Consider the following 18,799-nt stretch of genomic DNA (forward strand, 5'->3'; position numbering starts at 1 on the left):
AGTGGCGCTCGACACTCTGCCGCCGGCCAGTCACGCCACGCGCGACGTCTTCATCTCACTTGTCTCTTGGCACAATGGATGTTGGGCAACCCCTCCTCCTCCTAGCTGGGTGTGCTCTACACTCGTGTTTCTTTGAATTCCACTACCTCTGCCTTCCCATGGCTCTCCGTTCTAATATCCTCCTTTAAAGAGTAATTTACTGTAATGGGAATTGGACGTGTCTTCATATCGATAAAAAAAATTATTATTTGAATTACGGGGGAGGCACTGAGGTTGAGGAATCGCCGGCAATTTGTCAAGTTTCCCAACCTGCGTGAAACTATTCCATTTTACTTAATTTATTTTGCCTTTTCTCCCAAATTACATCTCAATTGTGCTATGAGTGTCATGTCACGAGATGAACCCAATTAAATGTGAAACTTCTTGGTTCTTTCGGTAAAGTCACGTAGAAGGGAAATAATAAAATAATAAAAATAAAACAATGAAATCAAAATTATCCTCTTCACGTGAGGACGGCTGCTTGTGTTGTGGCCGAAACGTCGTGAGAATTTTTATTTTATTATGTTTTATTTTTATTATTTTATTATTTCCTTTCTACGTGACTTTACCGAAAGAACCAAGAAGATGAATCCCTGCAGTCATGTTGGAGAACTGCCTCGAAAAGCTGTTGCTCAACTACTTACCGTGAGGTCCCTTCAATTGCTTTCCTGAGTTGAGATGTATCGACTCTACCCATTGCCCTTCTATGTCATCACATGGAAATGAAACCAGTTTGAAGTCCTCAGAGTTGTACGTATGCTGGAATAATGTAAAACAATGTTTAATATTGCATTTTCTGTGAACAGTCATTGTAAATCCAGTTGAGAACATTAACTTGCTGAATTTAAAAACCTGGTTTGACTTAAAATGTCTGAAACTCAGACATGGCAGTGCCAGATCAGTGCCAGATCAAGATGATATTTTCCCTCTGAGCCACCTAGCCACCTCAAACTACGTATTTTTTGTTGCCTGGATTACAGGCCAAGGACAAGATATCATCATGCCCAACGACAAGAATGGCACCACGCCTAATCACTGCCTCCTTCCACTAGATGTCACAATAGTTGTAAGTCAACACTCAATGCTCTTTGGTTCTTTCGGTAAAGTCACGTAGGTAAAAAAAAAAAATCACGACGTTTCGATCGCAACACAAGCGATCGTCATCAGGTAAGAGAACCAGAGCAGTTTTCTTGCTGTGGTTGTGTTGCGATCGAAACGTCGTGATTTGTGACTTTATTTTATTTCTACCTACGTGACTTTACCGAAAGAACCAAAGAGTATGGATTCCTGCGGTCACGAAAGCTTCAAATCAAGATTCAACACTCAATCTTTAACCTCTGCTCATTTTGCATTCCACCATCTGGTTTTAAGTCCTCCGTGTCTCTAAGCACTGTTTGGCATTCCATTGTGTGTCTCCATAACGTGCCCTCCTCTGTCCTGCACGTGTCCCAGCTCGTTTTACTAAATACATCTAGTATACTTTATTGCCAGGTTCTATTAAGATTATCATCGTTCTATTTCCACTTGGCACAGGCTGGTTGGGGTGCAATTGCGGTTTAAATGCTGACCCCAGTGGGGGTGGCACATTGACAAGACGGCACTTATCCGTGGCGTGCAAATCCACTGAACGAGTGGTCCATACTCTTTGGTTTATTCAGTAAAGTCACGTAGGTAAAAAATTGAATAAGTTAAAAATGAAAACAACTAAATTAAATCACGACGTTTCGGAAGCAACACAAGCATCCGTCACCATTGTGTTGCTTCCGAAACGTCGTGATTTAATTTAGTTGTTTTCATTTTTAATTGATTTTATTTTTCACCTACGTGACTTTACCGAAAAAACCAAGATTATGGATCACTGCAGTCACGAAAACTTCAAATCTAGAATTAGTGTGGTCCATACTTTATTTTCATGGTGCCTGAGCACAGAAGCAAAGGCGCAAAGGAGCCAAATGGCCAGCAACAAACAACACGAATGAAATTGCAATAGATAATTGGCAATGCATTTCTTGAATGGAACAAGATGTTACAGACTTGGAGAGATGAGATGGGAAGGAATTCTGAAGTTGAGCAGTGTGAAGACAGAAACAGACGGAGAGGTGTTTTGTTCGTTGAACACAGTATGGATGAGTTGAACCAGCCAGTATGATAGACCGAGTCTTCAATATGGGTGGAAGAATCAATGAGCGAAGTTCACGGGCAAAGTGACCACGTTGGAAGCGATAGAAGAGCGATTAGGGGGTGACTGATCACTGTAAGTGCTGGATCATCAATCAACCTGTGTATAGTTTGTTGCCCTTCCCCCGCACCTCTGATTAACACGGTTGGCTATGTACGGTGTCAAAGAAGTTCAACATACAACCAACCTGATTGCTTTACTGTAAATTCTAACAATTCTACACGCGCTGCCCTCACCCTGAGAAAGATCTGTAGGTCTTGGCTCTGCGTGTGCTGCAGGATGCGAGGCTCCAGGTGCCTCAGCACGGCCAGGCAAGTATAGAGCTGGTAGTCGGGCCCCAGCGCCACGCACACGGCCACGTACGCGCACACCTCAGCCCAGTCCAGGTAGTTCCAGAAACACTGGCTCAACCAATGTTGGCAAATCTAATCAGACAAAACATATCACACGTCAACGCATCAGCTATTGTATGAGAGCGTAACAATGAGTAAAGAGAATACGCATGAACAGTGTATTTAACCAATCGTGCTGTGTCCGATCATGAGAGAAAGTATCCATTTGCATCTGTTGGGCAGCAGTACAAGGATCTGCAAACGGATATCGCAGATATTTCTAAGATCTCTTTCAGGGACCTCTGTTACGCATAGTAGTGTACAACACTCTCCCACCCACCCTGCTCCAGAAAGGAATGTTGCACAGCCGGTGAAACGAAACATTTTTATAATTAGAGCTGGAATTTTGCCGCATTTAGTGCGATACCGATTTAAATGTGGTGCCTTTTGGTGTACATTCATCGGAGAAAAAACTGACAAAGTGACTCTACTTGAAAATTCAGTTTAGTCACAGATGGCTGCGAGGATTTGAACCCAGAAAATTCGCGTTGCCAGCTCAGCACTCAGACCTTTGAGCCATGTTGTCACCTTAAGTAAAGAGACTTAATAAATCTCCAACCGATGTCAGTTGTGACTTTGGTAAATGTTATATTGTGAATGGGACATAATTCTGGAACTCAAGTGCAATATTTTTCATGCTCCACAAATTACCAATTTTTTTTCTTCTCAAAATAAAACCGACATATAATACAGACATGACACACTTATTTACTTATTGAAGCACAGCTGTAATTAAAGTGCTATTAAACATTTCTAAGCAAGTATCTGAATGGCGCAGGCAGTGGTTAGACCGTATGGCTCTCAAGTGGATGGCCGCGAGTTCAATTCCCAGCTGTGGATTGACTCGGGGTTGATAAATGGAGTGCCACTGGGAAATCAACAGTGGCTCTTTGGATAGGCGTGCGCCGACATAGCAATGTAAAATGTGCCCTGCTAGCTTAGAAGCTATTAAAAATACGAGTATTGGCCAGCATGTATTTGAAAAAGAGACTCTCATTGACTTTAATTAATGGTAAAATATTAACAATGGCATAGACATAGTGTGGTCTGTTTGCCGAATTACCCGTGAGCTTAAAACATATTTGTTAGACCTATAGAGTAAAGTGAAAAATTGCGATAAAGCAGCCAAGTACGTGTAACCCTTTTTTTCTCTCGCAATGACAGGCAGAAATGCAAAGTCAATGTACGGATCCAACAGCTTCAGCCGATAAACTCCATCATGCGATCACAAGCGGGCTCCTTTACCCGACGGCGAGAACATTTGACAAACGAAAGAGATTGCAGGCATACTCTATGGTTCTTTCGGTAAAGTCACTTAGAAATAAATTAAACTAAAACAAATCACGTTTCGAAAGCTTCAAATCAAGATTGCAGGCACATTTCCAAGCACTGCATTCAGCAGCAGGGCCTACTTCGCACAGCGCGTCAGGGTTTCATAGCTAATGATATCATGAAGACCCAACAGCACAAATTGGGTGAAGGCGTATCGCGGTGGATCACGCACTGCACTATAAATCCAGCGACCCGGCTTTGATTCCTCGGTCACAGATAACTTCAGCGGTGAGTGATATCTGCAGCGGTCCTGGGGGCCTCTGCTTCATCAACCCGCCACTGACCAGCATGGTGAATTATGGTCAATACCATAACCGACGTGGCATGGGGAAGCTTTCATCCCTCAGTACACTGACACGAGGGCTGTGATTTCAATATGTATTAGCACAACATTGAGCAAAGTCTTTGGCACGAGACTATGGTGTAAGGCATGTCAACTTAAAGGCATCACAAATTATACGCATATGATTTAATATTCTAAATACAGTTAACCAACATGCCCATCAATATACCCGTGATGCTATATCATGTTTATTACATGAATATCATGATGCAGCCCTTATTTATTTATTGAGGAAATACTGACAATCAAAATACCGCACTTTTGCACCAAAGGGAATTAAACACTGGCCAAGCCTTCTAAACGGAGCCGAGCATCTACCTGCGAGGGAGTGTACCCAGACATGCGAAATGCAGAGAAGATAAGAGGCAGCTCTGATTTGAGGATGGACTCCACCCAGTGGCAGGTGCAGGAGTACAGAGGGTGCACTCCAGATAGTGCCGTCTGTTCAGCCAGGTGAACCTGCAGGCGCACAATTTGATGTGAATTGTAAGAATTATTTATTGAGCACATTTGGGTATTTCGCACCACTCTCATCACACGCAAGGCTATCGGGATGGCGCTATGTTTCACATAGTTTGCAGTTGTTTGACAACAGGTGGTAAAGTTGCTATGCGTAATCCCAATTGAGTAATTTGCAAACAGTTTTTCGAATTTGGGCGGTGATGTCAGTACAATAATGTCCACGTGTTATGTATTACCCGTGTTCCCCTGAAGGGGTGCAACGATGCTTCTATGAGGTTCCAAAGCTCATAAAAAATGGATAGAATGGCATCTGTGAGAATAGATGTTTCTCAACCATTACTGTTGGATGTGATGGTTTCACGTGACTCCTCCAGCCACCATAGGTGGCTGCATTGTCCCGCAATGAAAACACATGATTGAATGGAGAGGGTTTTTTTTGTGGAGAGGGTTTTTTGAGTGACTAAAGGTGTGCCGAGTGAAAATAGCGGTTCTTGGTAAATAGTCACTTGTGGAGTCAATAGAGGAGTGTTGACTCAACAGAGGTGTGGTGAGTCAATGAATATGTATCCAACGAAAGTCGGTGTGTTGAATGGAACAGGGACGTGTTAAGTGAAGAGAGGTGTGCCGAGTCAATAGAGGCAGGTTTATTCTGATTCTGATGTTAAGTGCATGGAAGGGTGTTCAGTCGGAAGGGGTATACTGAATCAATAGAAGCTTGTTGAGTGAATGGAGATGTATTGAGTAAACGTGTCGAGTGAACGGATGGCGAGTGAATGGATGTGCGTTGAGCGGAGCTACGCTACATACAGACGCATGCAGGCGTGCCGGCCACAGCAAGGCGGACACCAGCAGACCAGAGAGGCGGCGAAGCAGCTGCCAGCTCCGCTCACGGTCTCCCCCAGTCATGAGGAACACGGAGGAGACAAACCAATCGTGGTCTTGCCTCGCCCCCTGCAGGGAATCTGGTGCTGTTTTAAGGCATTTCTACGAGGCCCTCATACTGCGAGTCTGGGCAGCATCCACAACGCTCTCAGGGGCATATTCTAAGTTACGGCTCGGATCTGGCTTCGCCTCGATCACGACTCACAGCTCAGGCTTGAACCGCTCCGTTGCTTCCAAAGACGCACAAGCGGCTCAACCGTGGCTTGGCTCAGGCTCAGCTCCACGGAAACCCTGAGCGTGGCTGGAACCGTGGTCAGAGGCGGCTCAGGTTAAGCGTGGCTTTGAGTCGGCTCACTTGAGCCAGAGGCAAGGCTGAGCCAAGCCGTGACTAAGAATATGGGCCTAAGAGTCTGCTCATTGAATGAAAGAGTTCCTGCTTTTTAAGAGAAAGAACAGAACACCTCATATAGTATGCGTGTGCGTGCATTGTAAGTGCAGCTAGCCTTATCATCATTGCTGTTATGACATCGCTGCTACTTATTGGCAAATGGCAGTTGTAGTTCTTGATGGGTGTATTTTGGCAGATAAAATCAACAGTTGTTCTTCTAAAGTATAAGGAAATTATAGTGGGAAATTGCTTAAAATAGGTTTTCTGCAATAATGGTAATGATAATGGCAGGAATTTAACATTTATAAAGCCTGAAACATTTCTTTGGTTAATATTAAAAGGACAACCTCTTTAAATGTACATACAAATTATATAAAACACACTAATATCACAAACCATGATCATCTCAGCTTGTTTTCACGCCTACTTGAACTTTCTGCAAACTCAATTCATGACGCTATGATTATGTCAATTATGTTTGTAAAAGTCTATCCCGTGAAAATCACATTCCCACACAAGGGATCACAGACACATCGGACGATGCCCAATAGACATTCCTATTGTGCCCATATCAGTGTGCGAAAGATACAAGAGGATGGGTCAAGCTTCTTCTGCTGCAGCTGCAGGAAAGCCTTGCTGTGCTTCAACAGGAAGCTCAGATTTTCGACTGAAGACTGTTTTGGCTTGAGCAACTTTAGATGCCTTCCATACCTAAGTGCAAATAGAAAACAAAAACCATGAAGATGTGGGATGCCTAAAATCCATTCAAAATAACTTTGCAATACTCAATAATAATAATAAAAAAGTGTAGTGATTATTTTCAACGGTTTGGTCATAGTTCAAAGCAACAAACTTTGACGGCAGTTCGCAGCAAATTGGCACTGATACTCGCATCTTACCGGACCACCATCTTCACGCCAAGTTGTTGGACGTCAGACAGGGAGTGAGTCTTGACATTTGCATCGTTTACTGAAATAAGAGGGTGCCTCAAATTTAAACAGGAAGCTCGGCAAAGGTCCAGGCTTTTAAGCAATTACCTTGAATCAAATACAGTTACATTTTCTTCACAATACAACTATTTTAGGTACATAAAAATTGTTCATTGTAATTGCGGCTCTAATTTACGTGGCTCCTGAGCTGTCTAAAATATAAAATTAGGTGGGAGCTTATTAAGGCACAGTTGTGCTTTTGTGTGGCAGTCACTTATGTATCGCAAATCAGAAGCATGACTCAATGAGCCAAATGGAGGCATGGACAAAAGTATGAAAACATGTGCAAGCATTTGAAGGCGGAGAGATACAATAAAATGTCCACATCCCATAGAATCCCTCTGTTATGGATTCAATGTGTCAGTGATTAGGAACATTGCATGCCAGCTGCTAGACATTGCTGGAATTGAGTAACACAAATTAAATGTTGTATTGTAGCTGTTTTCTGGTCCAACTTATTTTTTAAAGTCAATTAGTACTATGTATCAATGTAGTTAAATGTATATTACTCCCCTGTAATATAACTTCATATTCATTTACTTTTTTTAGATTTGTTTTGGTAGAATAGTAAAAAAAAATACATGTAGAATAAGCTGGCTGGGGCCGATTGTTTTTATACTGATCATATTACAATGACAATTAAGTGATAGAAACAGAAAACGGGAATAGTAACTATTGTGCCAATACGAAAACAGACAAAGAATATATGTCAAATGCAATAGCAAATTAAGTCATCATGAAGAATCTACGGATTATCATAAAATAGAGATGGGGGAGTAACCAAGGACAGTTTCTGAAGCGATGGATGTCAAGGTGTTTGGCGCATTAACAAGATAATGAGTGAGAACCACGCTGAGTGGTGTTGTTACTGACCAGTGTATTCAGGCAATTTGAAGGCCTGCTCTGTGACATCTCCCTCCATGGCACACACGACCCTTTCCACCACATCCACCACAACTGCAACAAATCACATGCTTCATCAGCATCGTTTAACGTCAGCATTCTTAAACAAAATCTGCAAATGCTATTGCAGGCGTTCTTCCCATTAATTACGGATGTCTCCCATACGCTCTAAGCGTTCTCAGAAGCTAAGCAGGCTTGACTTAATTATTACTTTGTGGGTAAGCATGACGGCTTTCCAGGTGTTCTAGCTGAACGGCAGTGTTTAGTGTCACCCCATCGTGAGCGTTGGCTTATTTCTTGGTAATCTTGTTTCCTCCCACATGTCAAACATTAATGTAAACCTTGCTTAAATAGAATCTTGAAACTGAATGAGGCTTTCCTGAATAAACAATTTGCATTGTTATTAAATACATTCCGGATTAATTTCGCTGAATCGAGCTAGTACATTTAAGATCACTCTTTATTTCAGTTGACTTGTTTAGTTATGTACTTATTTATGTGCCAGACAAAACTGAACAACAACAATACTTTTGGCAAGGGTTTTGTGGGATTTTTTACATCTGAAAGTAGATGCAACAGCTGACTTAATGCTCCCAAAATAATTGTCCAATAGAATGTTCGCTTTGCTGTTTGATTCGTCAATACAAGTACTTATAGATAAAAAAAATACAAAATGGGTGGAACAAATGCACAATGGTTAGGGTACTATTCTATGAACCTCATGACCTTAGTTCGATTCCTCGCCGTGATTTTATCCTCCTCCCTTGGTGTGCAGGTTGTGGTTTCGATCCCGACCCAGATGATGCCTGTATATTTGGAGTCTGAGTGTTCTCATCCCGTGGTCACGTGGATTTTTCTCTGGTCCCTCCAGTTTTGTCCTCCACATTTAGAAACATGTGTTTACATTATTAAAATGATAGATTTCCTTGATATAACCAGAGCAATACTTGTGCATGTGAAGGAGAGTCGGTTAACAATTCAGACTCCTCAGTGTGAATAAACTATGGTATCTATAGCAATTCTGAGGTTAGCTTATAAGACAGTGACACGTCTGTGGTACACACAACCACAGAACAACCCAAAACCCAAGAGTGATTCTACGCCAGTTTTTCTTGCAGTATGAATAATGACGAGCCAGCATGGTTTTCTAATGACTACATCAGCCTGTTTCCAGGCAATTTCTGGCAGTTGTAGGCGGGTGAGCTCCAAGCACAAGGATACTTTTACAGACTTATCATTAAATCTTGCTCTCAATCAGATGTCCTCCATTCCACACACTTAGCAATGTAGTGCAGGCATATTTTCTCAGAATCTAATGTAAGTGGGCTCTCTCTGTTAATCATTGTTCTGCCTAAGTGCAGCACTTATGGTAGCATTCACCAGAACTACAAAGGAGAAACGCGGGTTATTGATTTTTGCCTATGATTCAATACACTGGCTATATTTAAATAACACCGAGGCAAGTGCATGTATATGGATAGACTGGCTACTAATTCATTTTACTGGTGGTCTATTTAAGATATTAACTAATAAATAAATAAAAATCTGTATTAATTCATGGAAGAGCCCATTCAATTGAATTACGTTTTCATAAAGATGATGCCAGTGGTTGCAGTCAGGGCAGTACTTGTAAATATTTGATAACGTGCTTTTAAGGTAATCTTCAAAACGTATGTAGAATCACGTGGCACTAATACGGCATAACTCGTAGATTTAACCAAAAATCTGGCCACATTTATTCTAAAGTATATGGTGACATTTCGATTTAAAGCTTTCGTGACTGCAGGGATTCATCTTATTGGTTCTTTCGGTAAAGTCACGTAGAAGGGAAATAATAATAAAAATAAAACATAATAAAATAATTCTCACGACGTTTCGGCCACAACGCAAGCAGCCGTCCTCAGGTGAAGAACAGGTCTGTCGGAAAGACAGCGTCTGAATGAAATACAGTGCAACAATTGATTTTGCTGCATTGCCATTTGCTTCCTATAACAAAGCCCACCATAATATAAGCTGTCAGTGCATATCAGCACCCAACTAAGCACTATCCAGGCCCAAGCCTGCTTAGCCTCCAAGATATGACGGGAATGGTTGCATTCCGGATGATTTGGTCATAGGGAAAAACGCAATGCATTATGGTTCAAGACAGAAATGAAGGCCACGAATGTGAAATCTCAGGGGATGCCCATGGTAAAAGCAACAATAATTACATTTTATAGAGTGTAATTCATGCTACTTGCATCCCACACCGCTGTACAATAATCATATATAAGGGTCACATCTTTTGTCTAATTTATAAAACAAAGCATGAGTAAATATAATCTCTAAGCAAACGTTGACCAAAACAGTGTAAGTTAATCTGTGCTTTAATGTCGTATGATTAATGTATTTAGAGATGCCTTCATCCAGTAGGGGACTGATTATGACTCATGATGATAATGATGATCATGATGATTAATGTATGGTAAACAAAACATAGCGGTCAAGCAACACAATTTTACAGAATGCAGTTGCAATACTTGTGCAGTGACAATCTTACCGCTTGTGCTCAGGTTGTAAGATTTTACTGCCAGGGCATTGCAGAGCAAGCGCTGGCAGCTTGCGAGCCAGTCTTTGTGTACTCCATTGCCCTTTGACAGAAACTTGGATAGCTCAGTCTCTTCATGGTAGAAACAGGTGGAGGAAAGGGAAAACATTAATTCAGTTTTTTGGACACATTGTAAGGGAGGGGCAATTCATCGAGATTTACTCTGAAAATGTAGACCATGTTAGCATGCAAAACACAAGACAGTGCTGCATTCCACTTTCATAAATTACATAACATTACAATAACCACAACTCCATTATGCCTCAACTGCTAATTTAACATACATTAGCCAACGGGCAACGATAATTTACATTCATTACCTTTAAACTTCAGAAGCAAACATGCCACAGTGTTATACTGCTGACAAAGGGTTTATTACTGCCGTCAGCGTTAACTGAAACATATAAAGATTAAACCACTCGTGCTGCACACATTATCAGCTGCATTCATTGGGGGCTGCAACTTGGCAAAAGTCACATCAATGACACTGACTTCAAATATCACTCGCTAAATTAAATGTGTGCATTGGTCTGTATTGGCTGTACCAGTAGAAGTAATTTTGGAAATGCTATGGCATCCTGACCCGGGGTCCTGTCATCGCCCCCAAGAAAGAAATGCCATGGAGGGTGTCACACACCTTCCTTTGAGTAAGAGCAGGGTTTTGTCTCAGGCATGTAGACTTGTGGGACCGGGTAGGAGGAGAACAGAGGCCAGGGGTAAGGGTCTTCATTCTGCATCCGCCATGGGTGTAAACCAAAAATGCACACGTGCAAGCAAAGTATGGCAGTAGTCTGAATCCATTGAATTGGAAATAATTGTTCACGCAGATTTGTTCACTCATTTACTAAATTATTCACTAATTTACCCAACAGTCAAAAATGCCAAACACTCATGAATGAAATTGGCTAAGCATCCCTATGCAGGGCACTCGTGAAAAATTAAAACAAATGTGGACTTAGTGAGCCCTTCTTCGGAGAATGAAGGACATTATTGTTTGATGCTATTACATACTATTATTATTCAGTATTTTGAATAAACTATGGGGTGGAGTCACTTGGCAACCTATGTTTTATCCGGCCTATAGCTGACATCAGTGGCGAGTGATATCCAATCGAGTCCTGGGCCACCTCTTTAACAACCTTCACTGGCTAGCATGGTTCAAGTTCAAGTTCATTTATTAGGTATAGCCCTGTGAGCCATTCAGCTCTTGAATCGGGTGCAACCGCAACAAACAAAAAACAAAAACATGAACAAAAAACATCTTAAAGTGAATATGTGACTAAGTGCAAACAGAAAATTCAAGAAAAGACAGCAAAAGTATTGCAGAAAAAACACCGTACACCAACGCTGTGTGCAAAAATCTCAGTGGGATGCAAGTCAAACAACAACAACAACCACAAGACAGCTTAGATTAAGGCCATCAGTCTAACTCTGTACTACAACAAACAAACATGGCTAAACCAAATACACTTTTCGAAATCACCGAAATAAAGCCATGAAAGCAATGAAAAAGCAACCATAGGAACTGTGACGGAATTTTCACAATAAATGGCATAAACAACATGTACTACCAAAACCCTGCAGCCATAGCTGGCTGCATGAGTCACTCCACAACAGTAGGAGCATCAATCGGAGTATTGTAATTTTTCAATGCACCTTTAAGATCAGCACACTAAATCAAAACACAGGTCATACTTTGTAGCGATCATCCGGAGCGAAACATTTTATTTTAGGTCACTGAATAGCACTGGCAGCTAGGGGTGTACAACTCCTCTAGAGCAGTTTTGAGTGAAGATCTCATAGGTATGGTGAAGTATGTTCAAACAATACCCATAAATCACACAACACAGGGATGCCTTCATCCAGCAGTAGATTGACAAATGGTTGCAAATTACTTTTATTATAACAATTAAAAGCAAGTGTAATTTATATGTGAGTGGAAGGTCATTTAAGCCTGGCAGCACATTCATCTTGGCAGTGCTAAAAGACAAATGCATGAGGCTGAAGTGCTCCTCTTCTAACATATGATCTATGTCCCATATAACACGTTGGCTTTCGCGACCAATATTATTCATAATCAACGTTTTTGGGTTTAGATCGCGTTATTTATAAATGTGTCGTAACCCTCCACCACCCGACACGGCCAATCAGTACAAAAGTGTCACGTTGACAAAAGACAATTAGTTCACTGCTTTAGCCCACCGGTGTGTTATATAGAACGGGAGACACAGCAGAGCCTCACCATTCTGGCGAATTGCCCGATGATGCTGGATGCAATTACCAGCGAAACGTCGTACTCAAATTGTAAATTGTTGTGGTTTCACGCTTCAACACACCGGTGGGCTAAAGCAGTGAACTAATTGTCTTTTGTCAACGTGACACTTTTTTACTGATTGGCCGTGTCGGGTGGTGGAGGGTTACGACACATTTATAAATAACGCGATCTAAACCCAAAAACGTTGATTATGAACATGTCCCATATGTTTATTATAAAGTGCTCTGGTCTTCCGTGTTTGATGATGTTTATAGTCAATGCAATCTACTGCATTTTGGCTGTATGTAAATAAATTCATCAGTAGACCTGTTTATAAACATGAATCCATTCCACATTATTGCATTTCAAGTAAATTAGAGGTATATGTCAGAGAAAGATAGGTTGCATTCATACAGGCAACTGCCCAAAAGGCAAATTTCTCTTGGGCCACGTTTTGGCCATGTTTTTACAAAAAAAATACCAATGCAAATGTGGTGGATTCATCAATTAAAAACAGCACAATAACACGACTATAACATCAATGGTAGCTTCTGCCAGCCAAAATTGGCCCCAGCCCGCTTCCCGTGGGCTGACAGATTGTCTGCCTGCGTTTGTGCCATGTGTGTACGTGGCCAGGCCACGCACAATCGTTAGTAAATCTTGTACGAATCTGCTAATGCCGTGTGCGTGTGTGTGTTAACATTCCATGGGTAAATACAAGTACCAGACCTGCAGGAGAGTGTGAGGTGGCAGAAGTCTCTCTGATGGCCCACCCACGGTGTACATCTGCACCAGCACATGATTCCTCTCCAGTGACAGCCCATCTATTATAAACTCTCTGCAGCGATAACATAATAAAAAAAAACCGTTGGAATTAGTTTCAACTGCGCAGACATGGCTTGACACCAGACCCTGCACAAATAATTATTTTTGAAATATATTCCTATGATCGGGGGGGGGGGGGAGAGGGCAAAATCTATGGCTTTCTTATGAATGTGTCCAACTCAGTAAATGTGTAAAATGCACATTAATGTTAAACTAAGAAAGTGTTAAAATGTGATGGTCAATTAGTCATTCAAAAACCTGGCAAAGGTATAATTCCAAAAACAATGATAATTATTCCTTTGCACCCACCTGCAGTTCATGATTATCTAATTATATTGCACATGATTTATTTGACACACACCAATTTAACTTGTGGAAATATGACAATAACACAGTAATTGTAGCTGAACATACTCAATAGGGATTTGTAAGCTATGTTTACACATAAAAGCCATGAGCTACTTACAAATCGATGCTCTCAAACTTTCTCAGGTTAATGAAACTTGTAGTCAAATTTACTACACCACTGCAATGTATATTTCACACCTGGAACCTCCACAGTTGATGAATGAGGTTGCCATATAGGCAAAACTTCTGCTAATAGTGCTGAGTGGCCTCATGCTGAGCTAAGGCGTATCAAAGCCTGACACGTTCAAATTACCCGCTGTCCAGCGCATTCTCAACTTGACATGCGAGCAGCGCTTGAGATACGTGGTACTGGCTCTCCAGCAGTAGTAGCGTGTCCAGACCGCAGCACAGCACACTGAGCAGCCTGGAGTGATCAAACAATCCCACCACACACAACGGCAGTCTCGCTCACGTGCGATGGTCTACGCCTGTAATCCAATGCTTTGGAAAAAGGAAGGAAAGTCACGCACAGGCATACATTCTGTAACACTTTTCAAGATGGGCTTGTGCTCAAAAGTATTGAATTCTCAATAACGAGGGGTTGTTCGGGGGCGCCTGCGGCGCCCATCGCAACCATTTACAGGCCATCGGCCAGGAAAGTCACGAAACAAATTTGCACACGAACGAAGCATTCACGCAAGCACCCGATGCTCCGTTTTGAAGTTATAAATGGAAACATCTTTGAATTGTATTGTGTTTTGAATTATATAATTGTATTTCTTCATTAAAAGCTTATATCATTTTACATCTGGAAGACTTAATTGAAAACGACATTTCGTGTGATTTTCTCTCGTCGTTAAGTAGATGGCCTCGCTGGGGGTTCGGTTCGATGCGGACTTTCATCTGTTTGGGATCGCAGGATCGAGATAAAGCGACATACAGCTGGCCGTGCGAGAAGACCGCCGTCTGCAGATCGATTCCAACGTAATCGAACGTCTGTCCCTGCGCCTCCATCGTTCATACAGGGGGCGCGTAGGTTTGCAGCGCCCCCTGCATGAAAACGACGGAAAGTGCAGCGTTCATCACAATAAAGTTGTGCGCTTATTATTATTAATGATAATAATGGCAGCGCTTGCGCCAGGTGCCGTAAACACCTCCGATTATCACAGTTGGCTAGGTATATTGCGAAAGAAGTTAAATATATATGCATAGAAGCAGTACGTCCATAGGACACGATGAGGCATTGGGGTTCTGACAGCATCTCTGTGTGAGAGGGCGTGGGAAACTCTTTCATTCAATTGCGGTGGGTGTAGTACAGAGTGAGTTCCGAATAGCAAAATAACTTTATACCAAAGTTGAGCTCATATTGGATCATATTTATGCGTGTTAATGTCAGTAAGCCACGATGAGAAAATCTTAGTTGGAAAGCATTAAAAAGACTTATGTGCTGAAGTGGACCATTCTGGGTAATGAAGTAAATAGATCTTCTTTTATTCCAATTTGGAGATTTCACTTGCTTCAATTATTTCTGCCAAAGCACTAACAGAACGAAAAACATTTGTTGTGGAGCTAGAGAATAGTGGATATATTTAATTGTCCAGAATTCACCATGACAACACGTAATGAGTTATTCACTCATATTGTTTTTTGCGTTGACATGATGCCATCATTTAGAGGTAATAGTCTGGTCATCGGGCAGGATTAGTTGAGCAAATCTGACTCTGCTGATGAGAACCCGAAGGTCAAAACTGGTCCAGATTTTACTTGTTTAAACAAATGCTGCTGGTCAACATAAATCTCGAATGGCATCAAAGTGATAAGACTAAAATTGAAAAGTGCATAGCTCCGGTGGCTTTCTAATATTAGAAATGAAGAGTGTTACAGATGGCTGCAGAAGCACATCTGAAAGCACGCGATGCAGTGACCATCTATATTCTGCAGTTGTGCTAATAAGATGCTGATGTTTAAGACTTATGTTTGTACTTAAGTGGCTGATGATAATGCATGAGTGAAAGTCAATATAAATGGATGAGCTATTTATTTTTATGTTCGCCGAGCCAAATGCAGCGGCTATATTTTGTCCTTTGTCATCATTGGAGCACTATGTTCTCACTGAGGATCACTCTAACAGCTGTATGAACCTTGCAACATGATCAATCAAAAGTTATTTACCTTGTGAATGTTTGGTCAAAGAGTACATCATTGTTCAATCCATGGCATTGCAATGGTCACCACTGGTCGTTTAAACAATGTGCATGATTGAAAATTGTAAATTTTTAAAGGGGCATACCTTAGTCCAAAGGTGTGCGATTGCTCATAGTTGAACAAGGAGTGTATCTTTGCTTTGGAGTTGACCAGAATCAGTCGGTCTACAATGTCCTGAAAACAAAATACGAACAAGTCAATATTTAAAACATGTGTTTACATATGAACCTTATGGCGGTTCCCCAGGGTACCATAGTACCCCGGCTCTCGCATAATGTCCGTGATGCAGTCAGTTTTTAGTCTGAGATCTGATGAGATCGGGTGCACTACGGTGCGTACGAGTGTTCAGGGTTTCAGCGCAATCATCCTCGCTGCGTTTCTACATCGCGGAGTAGCACTGATTTCGGATTGATTGGTACCCCAGTCGCGGAGTGAAGTACACCCCTAGAAAAAAATAGTGCCCCAGAAATAAAATATTTAATTGCCTTGGCCATTTTGTACCACCATAAGGATCATATTATAAATGTAACTATAGATAAGGGATAGTGTTTTTTCACTCGAAGCCCCAAGAGTCACAAACAAAGGACCCTGTCTCATCAGATATTGGAAGTTAAGCAGGTGTGTGCCTGGTTAGTGCTTGGATAGATGACCAGCATGCATGCCAGGTTGCGATAGGCACCTTTGGGGCTGTGTTGTCAGCAGAGGGCAGATGCAGCCAAATCAATACATTGTACCGTATTTCTACTCTCATGTCTATGCTTCATACCTTCACCAAACCACAATAACCAGCATGGTAAACTACGGTCAAATAACCCTGACGACTCACACGTTGTAGGAAGATTCTCATTCAGAAGTTGATTTACAAAAAAGTGCTGTTCATGTGTTGCATAGGAACTCAACTAAACTGTAATTCATAGCTAACCCTCTCTCACACCCTCACACCCTACTTATTTACAAGGGCACCAAAGGTGAAATCCACAGGACACATGCACATAGGTCGGCAAGTAGTGTAATGTTAAGGAATAACTCACTACAATGGAGGTAGGGATTTCGCGCAGGGAATATTCTTCCTTGTTGGGCAGCATCTTCCCACCAAGCAGCTCACGCACAGCGTAATACGAGGACAGCAAATTCACCAGCCCCAGGAAAAACTGCACACACCCACGGCAGCACACACAATTCCGTTAAGTACTAATTTTAACCACGAGAGACAATGTATTATTACATGAATGCTTAAAAAATATAAACGCAATATGTGACTATGCTAAATGTAAAATTACAGCATGAAAAAAATACATTTAAATCGAAAGCATAATGATAATCATTTATGCCAATTTTTTTTACCCAGGAAAGCCTTAATCAGTTTTAATGCTCTCTTTTAGAAGGGTCCACATTTAGATGTTTGTCCACTACCATTAATGAGTATTTAGCATGTTGATTGAAACTGCAGTACCCAGAGAACACCCATGCCGGTCACTGCAGGTTGGTTAAGAGAGAACTCAAGACGATTTCAGATATCACTTGGCACTGATGTTAACCATTGCTGTCACCATATGTACATTGAACGTTTTTCACACTATTCTTAGTTCTTTCAGTAAAGTCACATAGAAGGGATGGCTGCTTGCGTTGTGGCCGAAACGTCGTGAGAATTGTATTTAATTATGTTTTATTTTTATTATTTCCCTTCTACGTGACTTTACCGAAAGAACTGAGAATATGAATCCCTGCAGTCACAAAAGCTTTAAATCGAAAAATTTTCACACTGTGCGTAGCCAACCGTGCTACAATCCTTGTAACAATCCATCTAGCAGCTGTACACGAACAGATCTCTGGACTTCATCTACTCCATCTTTGCTTATCTTAAAAGGGTCATTTATGTGCTATGAAGAAAGACCATTGCCAGAAACAGCACCAATTACATATTGTTTCTTTTAAGGCCTGCAGTGTTACTGACTAATGTGTTGAGTTTTTTTTCTTGCTCATCTTACACTGCTTTAATTAAGATACTAAACGATATTTTGACTGAAGAAGTTTCATACAACCAGGTCACTGGCAGTTGTTGATCATAACCAGAATGCGCACGCAGCACCGTCCCCCACCTTGTGGCAGCTGCGGTCGATGGGGTCGAGGGCGGTGGGGCGCGGCGCGAGCACACGTACGTCATCCCGGCCACACTCCAGCACGGCCCACAGCTCCGTGACCAGAGTCCTCGTGTAGCCTGCTCGAAGACAGCAGCTCTTATTCTTTGTTTTTATCACATTATCAAAAGTTTTAAACTCATGTCAGACAGGCCAGAGTACACAATCTGGGTATGTTTCTACAATCGCTGAATTGCATTTTTGTTTACACATTCTTTGGTTCTTTCGGTAAAGTCACGTAGATAGGAAAAAAAATGAATAAAAAATAACACAAATAAAATAAAAAACAAAAACCACTAATGTAGACTGTAGCCTGGTTTTTAATCTGAGTGAGTGTACTGGCAGTCTATAATGTAGACTGTAGCCTGGTTATTAAGTTTGGTGAGTGTACTGGCAGTCTATAATGTAGACTGTAGCCTGATTATTAAGCTTGGTGAGTGTACTGGCAGTCTATAATGTAGACAGTAACAATGATTAAGCTGGGTGAGTGTACTGGCAGTCTATGATGTAGACTGTAGCCTGGTTCTTAACCT

General features: G+C 41.5%; 1 protein-coding gene across 1 annotated transcript in view; it reads right to left on the reverse strand.

The window, feature by feature from the left end:
* The window catches only part of TBC1D32 (TBC1 domain family member 32), a 54,792-nt gene that overhangs the window by 1,656 nt on the left and 34,337 nt on the right, over nucleotides 1–18,799 (reverse strand). The window contains exons 21-33 of the mRNA XM_061567328.1: nucleotides 18,228–18,346; nucleotides 17,160–17,279; nucleotides 16,214–16,302; nucleotides 14,237–14,347; nucleotides 13,480–13,588; nucleotides 11,134–11,227; nucleotides 10,449–10,568; nucleotides 7,880–7,963; nucleotides 6,917–6,986; nucleotides 6,607–6,728; nucleotides 5,555–5,709; nucleotides 4,604–4,744; nucleotides 2,455–2,643 (exon numbers count right to left, since the gene is read on the reverse strand). Of these exons, the coding sequence (XP_061423312.1) occupies nucleotides 2,455–2,643; nucleotides 4,604–4,744; nucleotides 5,555–5,709; nucleotides 6,607–6,728; nucleotides 6,917–6,986; nucleotides 7,880–7,963; nucleotides 10,449–10,568; nucleotides 11,134–11,227; nucleotides 13,480–13,588; nucleotides 14,237–14,347; nucleotides 16,214–16,302; nucleotides 17,160–17,279; nucleotides 18,228–18,346 (1,523 nt within the window). The remainder of the gene's footprint in view (nucleotides 1–2,454; nucleotides 2,644–4,603; nucleotides 4,745–5,554; nucleotides 5,710–6,606; nucleotides 6,729–6,916; nucleotides 6,987–7,879; nucleotides 7,964–10,448; nucleotides 10,569–11,133; nucleotides 11,228–13,479; nucleotides 13,589–14,236; nucleotides 14,348–16,213; nucleotides 16,303–17,159; nucleotides 17,280–18,227; nucleotides 18,347–18,799) is intronic.

The sequence above is a fragment of the Lethenteron reissneri genome, chromosome 5 (assembly GCF_015708825.2).
Source record: "Lethenteron reissneri isolate LAM-NWPU_2019-01 chromosome 5, ASM1570882v1, whole genome shotgun sequence".
Taxonomy (NCBI): domain Eukaryota; kingdom Metazoa; phylum Chordata; class Hyperoartia; order Petromyzontiformes; family Petromyzontidae; genus Lethenteron; species Lethenteron reissneri.